The 18,409-nt window shown below is 44.2% G+C and overlaps 1 protein-coding gene across 2 annotated transcripts in view; it reads right to left on the reverse strand.

Moving 5' to 3' along the window:
• Window positions 1-18,409, reverse strand: part of ZCCHC14 (zinc finger CCHC-type containing 14) — an 80,230-nt gene that overhangs the window by 12,314 nt on the left and 49,507 nt on the right. The window contains exons 3-7 of one of the 2 annotated variants that reach the window (XM_049863924.1): window positions 14,875-14,948; window positions 4,614-4,685; window positions 1,291-1,400; window positions 397-491; window positions 258-312 (exon numbers count right to left, since the gene is read on the reverse strand). In XM_049863924.1, coding sequence (XP_049719881.1) covers window positions 258-312; window positions 397-491; window positions 1,291-1,400; window positions 4,614-4,685; window positions 14,875-14,948 — 406 coding nt within the window. The remainder of the gene's footprint in view (window positions 1-257; window positions 313-396; window positions 492-1,290; window positions 1,401-4,613; window positions 4,686-14,874; window positions 14,949-18,409) is intronic. The other variant, XM_049863925.1, reaches the window with a different exon arrangement.

The following is an 18,409-nucleotide window of genomic DNA, read 5'->3' on the forward strand; positions in this document are numbered from 1 at the left end:
GCCCTCCCCTCCCACACGTCCATTTTTAATGAGGAACCCTGGGAACTCCAACTCCAGTGGTTCAGGGAGCCATCTTCGAGAAATCACAAACTGCACGATCTCTATCCAGTTCTCTCCCCATACTACTCAAGACTAAACGAGAATGATTTAACTCAAGAAACAACTGTTTACACACAACTGGAGAGCCGTTTATCATAGCAAATAAACTTTGTAAAATCCTTATATGAAATCTGCTGGGGAAGTGGGAGGTTTCTCACCTTCCAGACACGCCCATCATGGTACCTACTTTAGAAAGGGAGGGGTTGCCAGGACCTACAAATGAAAAATAAATATGATAAAGATGTACAGACAATGAAAATACCTTGATTTTTATCTAATCACATTTTACAAACTCACTTGGACTTTGAAGCTGTTGGGTGGGAGATGAAGTGCTGAAAAATTTCTTAACATGGTCGTTTCTTAATATTTGAGAAGGCAATGAAGCCAAATACCTAAAAATTAAACAAAGCGATCATATTAGCATTAAAATGGTATTATCAGAATTAACTGGGATTAAAAAAAAACCCACTGCTGTCGAGTCAATTCTGACTCATAGCAACGCTATTGAGATAGGAAGTTTAATTTTCAATTAAGAGAAAATATTTAGAGAATAAAACAGAAGTGCCATAAACTAATATTCTTCTAGTTTCCCCGTATTTCACTTCTTTTATACTTTACACTGTATTAATCAAGTATCCAAAGGAGCCCTGGTACGGGCAGTGAACTGTAATGCAAAAATGATCATCAAAACAAGCGCGCTGCAGCCAGTAATGGGTGTGCTGAGGTGGCGATCCTGGCCCAAGGCAGCGGCCGTCTCTGCACGTACACAAAGCCAGTGGCCACTACCGCTGTGTGTGTCATGACATGACCAAGGGCCCAGAGAAACTCTTCCTGTGACACTTTTTATCAGACCCTAGTTTTAACATGGAAGAGTCTCAAATGTCAGCTGCAAAACAAATGATACCAGGTTTTATAAGACTGTCAAAAGGACATCCATCAACTGACGATACATACCCTGAAAGTCCTTTACTCACATCCTCCAAATCTCCTGGAGATTTTTCAGATCCTTCACATTTCCCAAACCAACATGACAGAGTGTCCCCTCAAGAGCCCCTTGCGTGATTTGAGCATCTCGTCCCTGGGCCTGCCTACCCTGCCCTCACTGCCCTTAGTCACCACAGGGCCCCGGAGGGAAAGGGCCAGAGCTCCCAGGAGCTGGTGATCAGAGCAGCCCCTTTATTCCACAGTTACCTCAGGTCCGCTTCCAGATCCATGTGGTTTCGCTCTACATAAAAGGAATCTGGGCCAGCTAAGCAAGGAATGAATTTCTCCAAATTTTCTTCAGGGTACAGCTGAGATAACTGAAAAAGATGAACATATAGAGGAATATGTCAAATGATGGAAGACAGAAGACGACGTCATTATCAAACATACGAGGTTAACACACTGCTCCTGTCTTTTAAATAAACTTAGTACCTAGAGCTTTAAATACATAAAGCACTATATAGTGAAGTATGGAGCCCTGGCAGTGCAGTGGTTGAGAGCTACAGTGAGCTGCGGCAGTTCGAATCCACCAGCTGCTCCTTGGAAACTCTATGGCACAATTCTACTCTGTCCCATAGGGTCGCTGAGTTGGGATTAACTCGAAGGCAATGAGTTTGTTTTGTTTTTTTATATTATAGTAGTCATTCATTTTACATAACTTGAATTCCTCAATTTAAGGAAAATGCAGGCAGGTATTAGGTGATGCCTTCTCATGGTATGATCTAATGCACCACCTCTTAGTCATTTTAGAGTTCTATATCCACTTAGAATGTAGAAAGCCATAAAGAACGTAGCTCCCAAAAGAACATCAAGAAAAGACCAGATAACCTACACAATCAAAACTCCCCGGAACTATCAGCAAGCTAAGGATGCAAGGCCACCAATTGAGTGGAATCTCGAAGAAGCGCCAGCCCCTTGAGGAGAGACAGGGCACGTGGACCATCCCACCTCTACAGAGCATGGACGGAGAGGGGCTGCCTCCCAGCAGGGAAAACAAGCCGGCTGGGATGGAGCACAACCTCACAGGCCAAGCACGGACTGCATCAACACACAGCCAGGAGCCCCTCGCGGGGGTGTGTGCCCTCTCTCACAAGCTCTTTCCTACAGGCAGAGATGGGGACAGGCAGGAGACCAGGGAGGGCCCCTACTGGTGGTAAAGGTGGTCGGTGGCTGCCTCTCAGGGCCATGCATGAAACCCTGTGCATTTCCCTGGACACTTCTCTCATCTGAGCAAAAGCCTTATACCACCAGGGGAGGGGGCAAGATTGCTCCTGCCCTCGAGCCCAAGCAAAGATCCCTAGCTCTGGGGTTGAGGTGGTAGGATACCTTTCTGCTTCTGGCAAAAGTGAGGGCGGGGGGAGTGGGAACTCTCCTGCCACCAAGCCTTGGGCAAAGAGCCACCATTTGTGGGAAGGGTAAAAGCAAACCCTCTGCCCTGGAGGAGCAACAAGAAACCCTCCTGGGCCCAGGACCTTGTGTCAATACAAAGTAGAGATCAGCTACTGCTGGGGTAGGGGCAGGAATGCTGAGAAAAGTCCCACCCCTGAAGCCCAGGGGCCCAGGTACTGCCTAGAACTGAGGCTGGACCTGGAGAATGGAGAATCCTTTCCTCAACCCTGCCACAAGCCTAGCACCAGGTAACAAGCAACAGCAGTGTAACCTGGGGGAGCAGAGAGGAGTTCCCTCTATGCCACAGGCATACAAGGACTGCTGGAAGCTGAGGGTGAAACAAGATCATGAAGAAGAACCCTCCACCACCTAAGGCCCCACTCCAGGTACAAGGTCACAGCAGCCTCCGCTGGAGAAATTAAAGCCTGTGGTGCCCTGGAGGTAACCACAGCAACAACCAAACCCAAACCCAGCTCAACTCCTGACCTGACCACACTGAATCAAGCACCCACACAAAGAAGTGTGGCCATTTCCAGACACATATACATTTACCTCAGCCTCTATACTCTTCTAAACATGAAGCCTAGCATTGAATCAAAAATTGCAAGATATACAAAAAAACAAAGAGGTGGGGGGGGGCAGGAACTACCGTCAAGAAATAAAGCAACCATCAAAACCAGATTCAGAAAGAACCCAGACGTTGGAACTATCAGACCGGGACTTTTAAATAACTATGATTAACAAATTAAAGAATCTAGTAAAAAATGTGAACATGCATGAACAAATGGGAAATTTCAGCAGAGAGATGGAAACTTTAATATAAAAAGAGTCATATAGAAAAGCTAGGACAAAAATATGAAATCAGCAATGAAAAATCCAGCAAATTCAACAGGTCCATGGGCATGGCAGAGGAAAAACAACAGTGAACTTGAAGACAAGACAGCAGAGATTACCCAAACTGAAATACAGAGTGGAAAAAAGTAAGAAAAACTAAATGAGTATCCAAGAACTGTGGACAAAACCGAAGGTCTAAGACACGTGTAATCAGCATCCCAGGAGGAGGAGGAAAGAGAGAATGGGGCACACAAGAATATGTGAAGACAATTCATGGATGACAGTTTTCCAAAATTAATGAAAGACAACAAACTAGATATCCAAGAAGGGCAGAGAATCCCCAGCAGGAAATTTATTAGCAATTTTAAACACCTAGACAGAAGACTAATGAAAGGCCAAAGTGCCAATCAGCTGAGTGGAGTGTAGAAAAGCTACCTTTTTACCAAATGAATGGCTAGACAAAAAAGGAAGGAATGTGCAGTGTTCTGAATGTTATAAAGGATTAGGTGAATTCCCAGGTGAGTATTAATAACCCTTTAAGGCGTGCCGGATAGGCTGAAAGGATCAGCATAAACAAACAACTCCCCACCCAAGCCTTTTAAATATGATCTGCCTATGCAATTTTCTCCTACAGGGTTATATCCTTGATTTTATAATGAAAATGTAAGACTCACTCTGGAGATGCTTTAGATATGTTATTCCATCCCTACAACAAAGGTGATTATTTAATATGCACAGCTATGTCACTGGACAGCAGACTTTGGACATGTATAGACACATGTACATAGAGGTAAAGAGGTATTACGTAGTAGTGGAACCCTTTCATCAAACGGTATTTATTGAACCAATTGAAAGATTAAAAGAAAAAAATGAATATGTAAAATAGATAAAGGTGGAACTAGGTGAACCAGGTGTTAGGGGCCTTTATCTCCAACTACTCAACCAATGGTGTGTGGCCTCTTGTCACCCCTCTTCCTCAGCTTTGCTAAGGCAACTTTGGTGTTGAATAGTAAAAACCAAAACAAAGAAACATAAACAAGTCATTTGTGCATGCCACATCTTTCTGCCTCATCTCATTTTCAACAGCCAGAGGGAGTAAAGATCTATAAAGGCATCAGGGATCATGTGTTTATGGCAATACACCCTATTAGACTCAGACCTTGGACTTCACTGTTGATAGTATGAATTGACACTGCACTCACTATGCTAGTTGAAGAAAGTAATCCACTAAAATTACTCTACAGTATTATCAACCACTAGGGAAGAGGATTCTTGCAGTTTTTGTAATAGCCCTTAAGTTACCTTACCTTTGAAATAAATTCAGTCACTTCAGAGGAAGATTTGGTTACTGATGTTACTGAAGAATCAGACCACAAGACCTTAAAAACAAACAGACAAACCTTAAAAACAGACACCACATACTGAACCTACAGCACACGTGTCATTTATTAGCTGGTGCAGGTTTAGTGAGCACTGTGCACCTCGAGAAGGGAGTGTTTACACACTCCCGACCTGTTAAAAAGGAACATTCAAGCAACTCAAGTCCATTAATGCTCAACTTCTGCTGTGTGCCATTCTTCAAATACCACCAAATTACTCAAGCATGGAGTCTAAAGCTTGCTCCTCAAAGTTCTAGAAAGTGTTGCCAGTTACAACTGTGTGTGCCAGAGGACATTATCCTCCTTAGGGAGGCACTCAACTTTAGGTCCAGAACCACAAAATCATCAGAAATTCGCCCATTCATCCACACACCAGGTGCCCGTTATGGGTTAGGTGCTCTGGATACACTGACAAATGGGACAAGGCCCCTGCACTCAGGAATTCACTGACCAAACTGTGGGGGTACCTATGAGTAAATCTATGGTACAAGGACAGTAACAGCAGGCAAAACCATGGTGGGGAGCAAGGGTGGGAAGAGGGAATCCAGGGAGAATCAGAAAAGGCTTTCTGGAAGAAGTCCTACAAAGCCTGGTATGCCAAAGACTGGGCTGCAGCATCCATTTTTGCTTCCCAGCACTTACTTTGGTTGGTAATTGTATTTCATTACTTCATAAACATCCATCTCCCCAGTGGACTGTGAACTCCCTGGGGGAGGGATTATGTCTTTTTTCTCCATTTTCTCCCAGTGTGGATCGCAATGTTTACCATGTCAGGTGCCATACGAGTGAGAGGAGGGCGAGAGAGTGCTTTTCCGTGAGAGGAGCTTTCTGTTTTGAGAACAGTGTGAGCTCAGCTGTGAAGGGCAAGTACAAAGTCCACGAACTGAGTAAGATGGGCAGAGGAAACAGGACATGTAGCTGAGAAGTAGGCAGCGGCGGTTAGATTAGGAGGGGTTAAACCATGACATAGTCCCTGAAGTCCAAAGGAAGCCAAGAAGGATTTTATGCCAGGAAATGAAATAAGCAGATGTATTTTATTACCCCAAAAGGAAACATTCTATTTACACTTACTCCTCACTTACTGAGTATTCTGTTATCCAACATTCTGCATTTATGACAATAGTAAAAAATCTACTATCTGACTATTTTGCACATTAACAACGTACGTGTGGCAATAACAAATGACAAGTTGTGAGGCGAGAGTAATGCTGGCTGTGATGGTTAAGGTTATGTGTCAACTTGGTTGGGCCATGATTCTCAGTGGAATGGCCATTGTGTAATGATGTAGTCATCCTCCATTTTGTGACCTGATGTGGTCGTCCTCTATTTTCTCGTAACACCTGGTCTTTGGAACCTAACCATGTTAATAAGTGAGGAGTGGGTATTTAGTGATTTAGAGCAATTAGTCCTGGGGGATATCAAGGATGACATTTGTCCCCCAGTCCCCATCTGCTGAAAAATGCCCCCATCACATGTACTTCCAGAAGCCTCTGTCCCCCTTGGCCTGGAAAGGCTGAACCATGTATGCTGAGATTTACGCTCATCACTTCCTGGTTCGGTAGTGGTCACACCATACAGTGACTGTGAGTGGGTCTGCTCCACTAAGCTCCCATCAAATACAAGTCAGCTGAGGAGGCACATCTTCTTCACCTCTCTACTGCTAATGTCCATTAGAATGGACTGGCCATTCTTAGATGGATCATTGCTACAAATGTGGCCTTAACGCCCAACTCTTATCCACTCCTAAATAAGAACACTGAACCTGCTTTTCTGTCTGAAAAACTTAAATCCTATAACACTGCCATAGATTGAATTGTGTCTCCCAAAAATATGTGTCAACTTGGGTAGGCTATGATTCCCAGTATTGTGTAGTTGTCCTCCATTTTGTGATCTTCCTATGTGTTACAAATCATAATCTCTGCCTGTGGTTAAAGAGGATTAGGGTGGGATGTAACAGCCTTGCTCAGGTCACATCCCTGATCCAAGTATAAAGGGAGTTTCCCTGTGGTGTGGCCTGTATCACCTTTTATTTTACAAGAGAGAAAAGAGAAGGGAAGCAGCGAGAGTTGGGGACCTCAAACCACCAAGAAAGCAGTGCTGGGAGCAGAGCGTGTCCTTTGGACCCAAGGTTCCTGTGCAGAGAAATTCCTGGTCCACGGGAAAATTGATAAGGACCTCCCTTCAGAGCTGACAGAAAGAGAAAGCCTTCCCCTGGAGCTGACACCCTGAATTTGGACTTCTAGCCTACTAGACCATGAGAAAATGAATTTCTCTGTGTTAAAGCCATCCACTTGTGGTATTTCTGTTATAGCAGCACTAGACAGCTACTAGACAAATACTAAAAAGAAGTTTGGGAGCAAGGTTAATAAACTGCTATGCACATACAACAGCAGTAACACCTATGATTAAAGGTGAGAACAATTCTGGTCTTTAAGACCTTCTACTCAACGCACTGTTGACAACGTACGTTTCAAAGTAAAATACATAATGGAAAACTTTTCTGTACAACTCATTCTTTGAGAAAAGCCTGATCCCATTTTGAGTTGTTTCTTTTCTTCCACACTCATACCACATGAATGCATTCTAACCCACCTATAAGATGAAATCCAACACCTAAACAGTAAGTACACCGTGAACGGGTTGCTTTATGTTGAAAGAGACAATCTGCCTTCACCGACAATTATGTTCTTTAGGTATGTAAGAGTACCCTAAGTTGCTTGTTCCTGGTGTGTTTTTCTTTTACTACTTCCAGCTGAGCTGGTACTTCAACCTAAGCAGGTATAAAGCAAGAACTGGAAACTAACATCCCACTTCTAGGCTGAATTCAGCACCATTACACTGCAAATGATTCGGCTTTTCGTGCGATGAGGCAGGTACAGAAACTGCGATCACCTAGAGACCTTCGTAGCGACTTGACACTACTGTTAACATCCAAGCACACTGTTTATCCACTGCTTATCATATGTACTAAGTGTCCATTGTCCATGGGTTAGAAATTTAAAAACCAAACCAAACCCTGGTCTTTCCTCAAAGTCTGAGAGGCACAGACATGCCACCTGTCTCCAGCACCCCTCTTGGGGACTCCACTCCATGTGAACGTACTGAAACGGTCTGAATAGCCGACAGCCAAGAGCAGTGTTCTTACCAGATGTGGATGCTTATATGTTAAGTGAATGAACTGAGCATTCTCACTGCTTATTTGAACAGAGATTTTTCAAGTAACACTTGCTATTATCCCTAAGAAGTAGTGTTCCTTAAAAAGACTGTGACAAGCTACTATTCTGAGGCAGAAATACCCTCTGCATTTTATTACTGGAACCAATCTTGATATCCAACGTCAAGTGTGTTAATATATACGACTGAATGAAAACCACCTTAAAGACCATGACCAAGGACAGGGCCAAATCACAAGAGGCAGGCTGAAAACTTTTACTTGGTAGATTCTTTAGGTTAATGCATTTAGACGGCACAGTTTTATGTAACTACAAAAAATTTTAAAATTACTTTTCCCTGAAAGACTATATCCATCAAACGGTGTGTACATTCAGAGGAATAAAGAAATGGTTAATCCCAGACTAAACTCTGGGCCTGTTCTGGATGGAGATCCCCTGCCCCTCAGCTTCAGGGGTCAGCATCCCCCATGGGAACCGGGCCAGACTTCCAGTAGAGAGGGTGGATTGGAACCACTCCCTGAACTCCAGCCACTTCACAAGCCTCGCAAAAGTGACACTCAGGGATTTCTGAGAAGTGGAAACTCGAGGCAAGGAAGCTGAGCAGGAGATGTGAAGTAGAGACCCTCCTGGGGCTGACTCACTCCTGGGACGAGGGCAGCACGTCTGCATCGCGGCAGCACCTGATGAGCCTTAGCAAGGTGAAGATGAGACTACGGCAGAGGACTCATTCAGAAGGTGCCCCGGAAGCAGTCAGAGCCCCACAGAGCCATACCTCGATTCTGGAAGATGGGTAGCTATCCTCCTCCCCACCTTGACAGAAGCCTGGAGCCAGGAATTTTATGTGGTATTATCAATCACATGTCAGAGTAGACAGCTAGCTACCCATGACATGTCAGGGTTGATGGATAAGGACATTTCCAGACACAGAAGCCCCACAGCATGTACGTCCCCAATACCCTTACTAAGAAGGTACTAGAGCAAGTACTCCACAAAACAAGGGAATAACCCAAGAAAACAGATGTTGTCCAATCCGAGAACAGGAAATCCAAGTCAGGAGAGGGGACAGGCTCGCAGGCTGAAGACGAGGGGAGGCCCCAAGATGAGAGCCTGCCATGTACACATCCTAGGTATGAAGACCATCAATCGGGTCCAGGGTGGAGCAGGCCAGAGGGCTCCAGAAGCCAGAGTTCCCAGGGCCATGCAGACAGACTCCTAGCCTGTCCGCTCGCCACAGAGGAGTCTAGACAGCGGGCAACGACGCAGGGGTGGAACAATACTTGTCATTAAGCAAATGAAAAAGAGACAACTCCAGAGAAAACAAAATGTGGGCAAGAAAGGAAAAGTAATAGAAGCATACCTCATGGCTCTGTTATGGACAGTGTTCAGTCACACCAGTGCCAACACCAAACCCTGATCTGATCAGGGCTAGGCTCTGAGCACCGAGGGGAAGCACCATGAGAGCAAGGCCCTGCTACTGCGGGCACTGTCTTCCAGTGGACTCTTTAAACCATGCACACACATGTGTATCTGACAAAAATATAAGCTAAATTAAAAATAAGCACCAGGACTCGTCCTTTGCTAACAGTGATGAGACAGTCACAACAGCTGAGATGGTTTTTAGATCCCAAACTTTTAAGATACGGCACTAAAATAAATGTCTGGGTTTTTAAGGAAGAATGGTACAATAGTTGTTTTTTATATTGTTTTTATAGTTCTATGCCAATAAAACTCTACAGTCTAATAGGTGTTTCAAGGGTTTAGGTAATCTTAAAAAAAAAAGTCTAAAATACTCCAATTTCTCAACAGGGAATTTGAAAAAGCTACTCGTAAAATTTGGACATCTGCTTCCAGGCTTACTAATTTACTAATTTAACTTCTTCAGTAACCAGTAACTAACAATTATAATTTTTGCACAAACAAAACCAAACTCCTTGGGAATGAACGGGAAACTCAAACTCCTATTTGCAGTCGCTCTATAAATCCTGCTATCATTTTAATCCAGTTACTTACAACTTCCTAGAAAAGAGTAACCTTTCATTTTATCCTGGAAAACAATGATACACGAAAATGAAAATGAAAGGTGACTAAGGCTGAAAAAATTGGTGGCGTATGGGAGAAGTGATTTTATTTCCCCCATAAGAAGTGAAGGCCTTCAGAAAATGCTCCTTTGAATTTTCCTATGTTCTTACCAATGGACTTTCATATCTCGTTAAGGTACAGTAGGCCCTCCTGGTAAGGGGCTGTTCTGGTCATGGCATAGTAGCTATTTATTTCTATGCTGCTTTCCATTCTTTCCATTCCCACCACCAGCAGTGTACGAGAGCCCCAGTTCTTCCACACACTCACCAACACTTAGTTTGGGCAGTTTTTTAATTCTGGCCATTCTAACTGGTATAGTCGTATCTCAGTGTGGCTTTAATCTTATTTCCCTGACAATTAATGACGTTGAACATCTTTTCACATGCTTATCTGCCATCAGTATAGCTTCCTTGGGAAATGTCTGTTCAAATCTTTTGACCAGCTTTTACTGGGTTGTTATTACTGAGTTCTGAGAGCTGGGATCTAATTCTGGGCTCTCCGTTCCGTTCCACTGGTCTATGGGTCTATCCCTCCACCAATTCCACGGTGATGACTAGAACTTTCATTTTTTTGAAGTCGGTAGTGTGATTCTCCTAATGTTTTTCTAATTCTCCTAATGATTTTTGCTACCCTAGTTCTTTCTTTATAAATTTTAGAATCAACTTGATTTCTTAAATAAAAAAGAAAGAAAACACATCCCACTGAGATTTTTTATTGCATTTGCTTTAAATCTAGAGATGGGTTTGGGGAGAGGGGACATCTTAACAATACTGAGTCATCCAAACCAATGATATCAAGTTAGTACCACAGTATATCTCTGTATTTACTTAAGTCTTTGATTTCATTAGTATTTTATACTTGCAAGTATATTAATATCACAAATAATTTACTACACTTATACCTCACTTCATGGTTTAGGTTTTTCCAACTGTTCATTTCTAGTACAGAAAATTACAATTCATTTGTATATAGACCTTGTATCATGTGACCTGGCTAACTAATTTATTAGTTCTAGTAGCTTTTTTGTACCTTTTTTGGAGATTTTCTTTGTAGATGATTATCTGCAAGCAGGGGCAGTTTGTTATCTCCCTTTCCAGTCTACGTGTGCCTTTTATTTCTTCTCCCCTATTGCACTGGCTGGAACCTCCAATGTGATGCTGAATACAAGTGGCAAGAGCAGACATTATTTGCCTTGTTCCTGAACCTGGTGGAGAACACACTCTGTCTCTCACCATTATGTGACGTTTTTCCTAAAGCCCTTTCTCAAGTGGAAGAAGTTCCCTCCTATTCCTAGTCTGCTCAGAGTTTGTATCCAGAACGGATACAGACTTTTGTCAAATGCCTTTTCTGTGCCTATGGAGACAATCCTGGGAAAGAGTAGAGACGAGAGGGTCTGCATCTGGGTCCCGAGGAACTGCAGCCATTTTAACAACCAAGGACCAGGTAAACGAGGATGAGCCTGAACAACAAAGGAGGCTGAGAGAAAGCAGACAAGAAGTCAGAAGAGAATTTCCAGGACGAATGAGCATTCAGTAGTGTTAGCTGCTGCTAAGAGGTCAAGTAAGACGAGGACTGGAAACTACCCAGTGGATTTAGTAACATGGGGATCACTGGTGACTTTGATTAGAGTGACTTATATAAACTTGTAGGAATATGAGCCAGGGTGGTTTGGCAAGAAAGTGGGAAGGAGTGGGAGAGAGCAATTTTAGACAACCATTTTGGAAAAGGTGGTATGAGTGGGAAGAGAACAGCAGACTGGTAGCTGAAAAGGATGTGCGGGGGCATTTAAGATGGAAGTTGGGTGTGCGTTGGGTTATCTTCTCCGCCTGCTACCTGCCAGCTTACCTGCTTTACAGAACTACAGAATCTGACAGCTGCTAGGTACGATCGGCCACGGTTAACTGTCAGGAGCTTTTACGTGACAGATGCGTAGATAACACACCCTACAAGCAGCCATTTATTTGAGCGTGGACAGGGACAAGTCAGTAGCAGTGACTTAACACATACAGTTCAAACTGTGCAAATAGGCAATGAGTTCTGTAAAGAAGACAGACTTTAAAAATGCTAATGATCACATCCTTTCTCTGTGCCTTTAGTTACCATCCAACAAATGCAGTTTTGGCTCTAAGTATCTTGGGCATATCAAGTTAGCACCCCAAAAGAAAAACGAGTTGGACTGTTGGGTAGTGAAGGATTACAAGAATACCTTATCAGTTATTATACCAGGAAAAGCAAGCTTTCCACATATAATTGAAGCTTTTCCTTTAAATGCCAAAACATTGCAGCGGAACCATTTGGGGTAGAAAACGTCTTAATCTGAGCGTCTGGCCCTTGTGACAGCTGTCACTGTTAACACAAGCAGGAGTCTCTACACTAATGCAGCAAGCTCAGAGCTAGCATCAGGCCTGGAGCCACAGGCTTCTTCTGAGTTGTTAGTTTGCTTTCTGAGGACTCGGAGCCCTATGTCTATCCCTGCCAGCTTACTGCTCCTCCCCTTCCTGGTTCCAGCTCTCCCCTCCTCCTCTGAGGAGAGTCTGTTTGCCACAGCTCATGGCTTTAGAAAACGGCTGTCGAGAGTCATGCTGTACAAAGTTACCACATCTCACAATGGACGACCCTGATTTCCTTGCCACAAATACCTGGACTGAGAACAGGGGCCGAATCAAAGGCCACTATCATCAGATGGATGTAAGCGAAGCCAGCCATTCCTGAAATGGCTTGATAAACACACTTTACTAAATAATCACTCCCCACTGAAGGCCAAAACAGACTCCTTATCAGTCCCTCTCTGAGGATGCTGAATGTAAGACACAGATGACCAAAGACAGGAAGCTGTAAGGTACAACTGCTTCTGCACGGGCCACAAGGTTACTCGAATTGTAGTTGTCTCAGGGTTTAAGAGGGCCAGTGTGGTATTTCTCAGGATCCCTGTGAGACCTGCTGCACCGGCCAACCTTGAAGACATTGGGATCCAGAGCCTCTGAGGTTGCTGAGACCCCAGAGCTATGGTTACAAGCCTCCCTGAGTACATTCTCAACAATTTCCAATACTTAAGGTAATTTAGTCGTCTTCTTACACTTTGAAAAAACAAATCTAGAGCATAACAACTGATTCTCACAATGCTATACTGCCCAAATCAAATGAAGATTTTATCCTTTCAGTGGTAAAAGTATTTAAAGTATTTTGATGTAGCTACATTCTTTGAAAAATTAGTAAACTGCGCCTAGTATACAGCCCTAACAATTCTGGGAGCAGATTTTCATTATTGACCAGGATTCAATAATGCATCCAGTCAAATGAGAACCTAACACAGCATGACATGCACGTGATAGAAACCAATTGTGCGTGGGGACACTCCAGCCAGAGCGCATTCCCCAGCCTCTTCCACAGCTAAGTGGGACCAAGAAACCATGTTCTGGCCATTAATAAGCGGCAGTGTCTAGTGGCTGCTTCTAGTAACACCGCTTAAAAGAAAGATAAAAAGTAGCTTTCCCCCACAATCCTTCCTCCTGAATCTTGCTGCCTGGGATAAAAATGAGAAGACAAGAGCCCTGGCTGCCACCCTGGACCATAAGAATGAGGGCCACATCTTGGGGATGTCAAAGTTCAGTCCCTGGAGGGAGCCTGGGCCCCTAGGTTTTTATGGAACACAGCTGCCACACTGACCCTGGGTCACCTCCTTGTAGACTATGATATGAGAGAAGCAGACTTTCACGTTATGTAAATCCGCCGTTACTGTGTATCTCTGATCTTAACTCTAACATGAGTATATGTCTCAATTTTCATGTAATCCACCTTCACTGACCAACGACCAGTAACTGGGCACACCAGCATGGAGGCCCTCACTGCACAGATGCGGCAGCATGGAGGGCCTCACTACACAAGCACGCCAGTGTGGAGGACCTCACTGCACAGACGCGGCAGCATGGAGGGCCTCACTGCACAGGCACAGCAGCGTGGAGGGTTCTCACTGTGCAGACGCGGCAGCATGGAGGCCCTCACTGCACAGACGCGTCCGCATGGAGGATCCTCACTGCACAGATATGTCAGCATGAAGGATCCTCACTGCACAGACACGTCAGCATGGACGCCCTCACTGCATGGGTGTGTCAGTGTGGAGGGTTGTCACTGCACAGACATTCTGAGTGTGGAGGCCCTCACTGCACAGATGCGTCAGCATGGACGCCATCACTGCACTGGTGTGTCAGTATGGAGGGGCTGTCACTGCACAGATGTGGGAGTGTGTGGGCCCTCACTGCATAGACGCATTAGCATGGAGGCCCTCACTGCAGAGGCCGAGGAGCTTTTGCCATCTAGGGTGTGCATGAGAAGAAGAGTGCCTCTGCTTTTAGGTTAGGTACTACACTGCAGCCGCTGTGCTAAGTGCTCTGTATGGGTATCTCATTTAATACCCTTCTTTACAAATGGGGAGCCTTAGTGGCTCAGTGGTTAAGCATTTGGCTGCTAACCAAAAGGCTGGCAGTTTGAAACCAACAGCTGCTCCCTGGAAACCATATGGGGCAGTTCTACTCTGACCTATAGAGTCCCTGTGAGTCGGTTTATTTTTTTGTTTGTTTGTCTGTTTACAAAAATGGAGACATGGGCATGGAGTGTTCAGCCACTGTCCTAGGTCACAGAGCTCACAGAGGGAGAGAGAGAAAGGAATCCTGAACGCCAGGCTGTTCCAGAGCCCACACACCCTTCCCCTTATAGTTGCAGGGAGGAAGCAGCCCCCCAGGCCAGAACCCCGACCACCCCCATTGTGAAGCTCAGCTGCCAACGGGACCGAGGTTCACTTGCCTACCTCCCACAGCACTGGCACAGGGCTTGGCAAACAGGCACATCTGTTAAATAACAGTAGCTATTGGTGGTAAATATTTTCTTCCTACTCCTTAGAGGAGAGAGAGAGGAAAAAAAAAAAAAACTTAGCATCTTACCTCAAAGGAACATTCAACATTTCTTTCATTTTTTTTGTGTGATAATCCCTTCAGGTCTATCTTTTCAACACTCACTGTAAAAGTAAAAAAACAAAATTATAAAAATGAAATAAAATCTTAAGCTACACGTAGTTATTTGGCATTTGACACTTTAGCAGTTTTCACACAAGGCTGTCGCACTTGGTGTTGTTCAGTCGCTTCTGCAGTGCCCCTGCCCTCACACAGAGTCAGAAACTTTGTGGGAAGGAAGAAGGCTAACATTTAGGTCTGGCAGTAAATTTAAAAGTAAAACAGAAGACACAAGCAAAAAAAACAAAAACGAAGCATAGAAAAGAAAGAAAACGGATTTGAAAATAGAACCTAAGTTTACTTGAATGTGCAAGAATACCAGCTCTGGTTATAAATGGGTCTTTGTGCCATCCCCTGTGTTAACCCTCAAAGGTTATGAATCAGTTCTGATTTATGAAACACTAATGTTCAACGAAAACAGCCCTAGTGGCAGAGTGGTTAAGTGTTTGGCTGCTAACCAAAAGGTCAGTCGTTTGAACCCACCAGCTGCTCCCTGGCAGAAAGATGTGGCTGTCTGTTTCTGTAAGATTACAGCCTTTGAAACCCTATGGGGCAGTTCTACTTTGTCCTACAGGGTCGCTATGAGTCAGCATTGACTCAACAGCAACGGCCTGGGGTTCAGAATGCTCAATGCGCTCAACTGTGATTGTTTTAAACACAGTTTCTCAGAGCACAGTCACCCAGGCAGTCTTACTTGTCTTCCTGTCATTGGAATACATGCTCTCCCCTGTACGACAGGGCAAGGATGGGGGTGATCAGGACACTGTTATAAAGAAACAACAGACTGCTAACACTGCCCCTAAAGAGCACAAGGACTGTCAAGAGAGTGTAGTCACACAAGATGGAAAAAAAAGTAGCAATTTTAAGAAGGCAACTTAACAGAATATATAGGGATCGCTATGAGTAGGAATCGACTTGACAGTACTGGGTTTGGGTTTTTATACACAATATAAAAAAAAAATCTAAACATGAAATTCACATCTACGGTAAAATGAAATTTATTCTAGGCAGCTCTAAACTAACTTATGTTTTAAATCTTTAGGAGGTAGCTAAAACGAAAAAGGAAAGGAGAGAATAAAATTGAAAAAGACACAACCCAATTTATTTAAACACGACAACAGAAAATGAACCAGAATTAAGCAACATCAACCATAAGCGTTTAAGAGAAATGTACAGTAAGAGGAACGAGCTAATACCCTGCAGGATCCTTTTGCAGGCTCTTAAAAAAAGAAAACTGTATCTGTGACTGCAGAGAGATGGACAAGGACACTGGCGCCTTCGCAACCCAGTGGGCTGGGCTCCTTCTTCCCAGGTGACTTCCATTTCAACACTCACTCTACTGTCTGGGGTGCTATGCCATGAGCCCTAGAAGGTGGAGACTGTGCACTGGCTAAACAAAGATAAGCACCCGCCACTCACTGAGGTCCTTACTTAGCCCTGGCTGTCTCTCAATGTGTCCCTCACGTTCAGCACAGAGCCAGGCACACTGCAGACACCAGACACGTGTGGGAGCGAAAAGATGTACAACACACATCAGATGATATACTTCAGCTGTCCATCTTGATCTGTACCACTTTACTGAATTTGCTGGAGTGTGTTAACAATGGCCTTTGCTAATACATGACATTAAATGCACAAGACACTTACATTTACCTACGCTGTCAAAATATAAGAGAGGGAAAGAAGCAGGAAAGGAATGAGAAAGTCCATAACTGAGTACAAGGTGTCACTAAAAAAAGGAAAACCCCTGGAGAACAAAAAGGAATGCTGTGGCAGAAACGGCTGACTGCTCACCCCAGAAGAACTGTTCTCTAATGATGGACGATTTATCCAGCTATCACATTTCCCAGCCTCCCTTGCAGCTCTGACTAGATTCAGGCAAAAGGGATGAAAACTTTGAATCAGCCCTGAGAGGACTGTCGCATTGCACCCCCTCAGCTCTTCCCTGCCATACCATTTGGGATAAGGACTACATGAGCGGCTGGAGCCAACTGCTAAGGTGGGCAGACAACCTGACAGAAGGGGCGTGCCAGACACCCAAGGTAGCCACCCTGGCTGCTCCCGCTCTGTGTACAACACCTAGGCTCTCACCTGGCCTGGTTCTCCTCCTTCCGCTGGGCTTCCCTACTGTCCTCAAAGTGGGCACAGCTTGTGATTACTTTGGCCAGTGGGTCACAGGGCACAAAGGATCTGCCATTCTAGGCTGCAATCACAATCTTGTGAAGAATGATTTAACAATCAGCCTTGAAGATGTACAGGGTACAAACACATGGTGCCCATGTGAAATGAACAGAATAGCATGGCTTCTTCCTTCCTTCCCTGAGAAAGATGGGGGAACACAGCAACCAGTCTCAACATCTAACTTTTTCTACTGTTTTTTCACGGTTAACTTGAGCTGCTAACCTGTCTCCCGCACTACCGGTGCAGGAGTACGGGAGCGTTCCAATTGCCCTGTGTGCCTGTCAAGCTTGGTCTTTTTTGTTGCTGTCTTTATTTGTTGCCATTCTAGTAGGTGTGCACTGGTATCACATTATGGTTTTAGCTTTAATTTCCCTAATGGCCAAAGATGTTGAGCATTTTTCTTGGTATTTACTTGCTATCCAAATGTCCTCTCGGGTGAAAAGCCTATTCAAATCTTTTACCCATTTTTCAATCTAGGTTTCTTCTTATGAGTGAATTGCAAGGGTTCTTTATACATTTTGGATATAGATTTTTGACCGAATACATTTTGCAAATATTGTCTCCCAATCCGTGGCTTGTCTTTTCATTTTCTAAGTGTCTTTCAAAGACTAGTTTTTAATTATGATGAAGTCCAAGTTTCTCTTTCACAGTTCACGCTTTCTGTGTCCTAAGCGATCGCTGCCTAACTCCACATCACAGACTTTCTCCTACGCGTCCCTCTAGAAGTTTCACAGTCTAGACCCATTTTGAATTAATCTTCATATGGTACAAGGTGAAACTGCTCATGTATTCAAGATAAAATATCCTTTGTGGACTTTAAAAGAGGACGAACACTGAGTGGCCATTCTTGGTCTGACAGAGTCACATCTTGGGGTGTGACACGTGGCTCCTTCAGCAGGGAAGTATATGAATAAACAATTTTCTCTAGTAATTATACTTTTAAAAGCTGCTTCTCCTAAACTGTTCTTAATGTTTGCCCACTTTTCTCCAACCCTGAGCCTCAACCCTCTCAAAAAATAGAGGTGGGTCAACTGAAACAGGAAATCTCTAGTCACGGCATTTCCTTGGGATTTCCCACAGTGATAGAAGCCTGCACCAGAGCTGAACAAGGACACTAGCCGTCCAGTTCACAGCCTGGAGCTGCAAGAGGCCACTCGAGCAAACCCTGGCACAAGACCAGAGCAAGAGCTTCAAGGGCGAACCTTGAGCAAAGCCCCCTGTGGTTTTTCTCAGGTCTAGTGGGTGCCTCGAAAGAGAAGGGGGACAGAGGAGTAGGAAGAACATG

This window comes from Elephas maximus, chromosome 21 (assembly GCF_024166365.1).
Source record: "Elephas maximus indicus isolate mEleMax1 chromosome 21, mEleMax1 primary haplotype, whole genome shotgun sequence".
NCBI lineage: Eukaryota > Metazoa > Chordata > Mammalia > Proboscidea > Elephantidae > Elephas > Elephas maximus.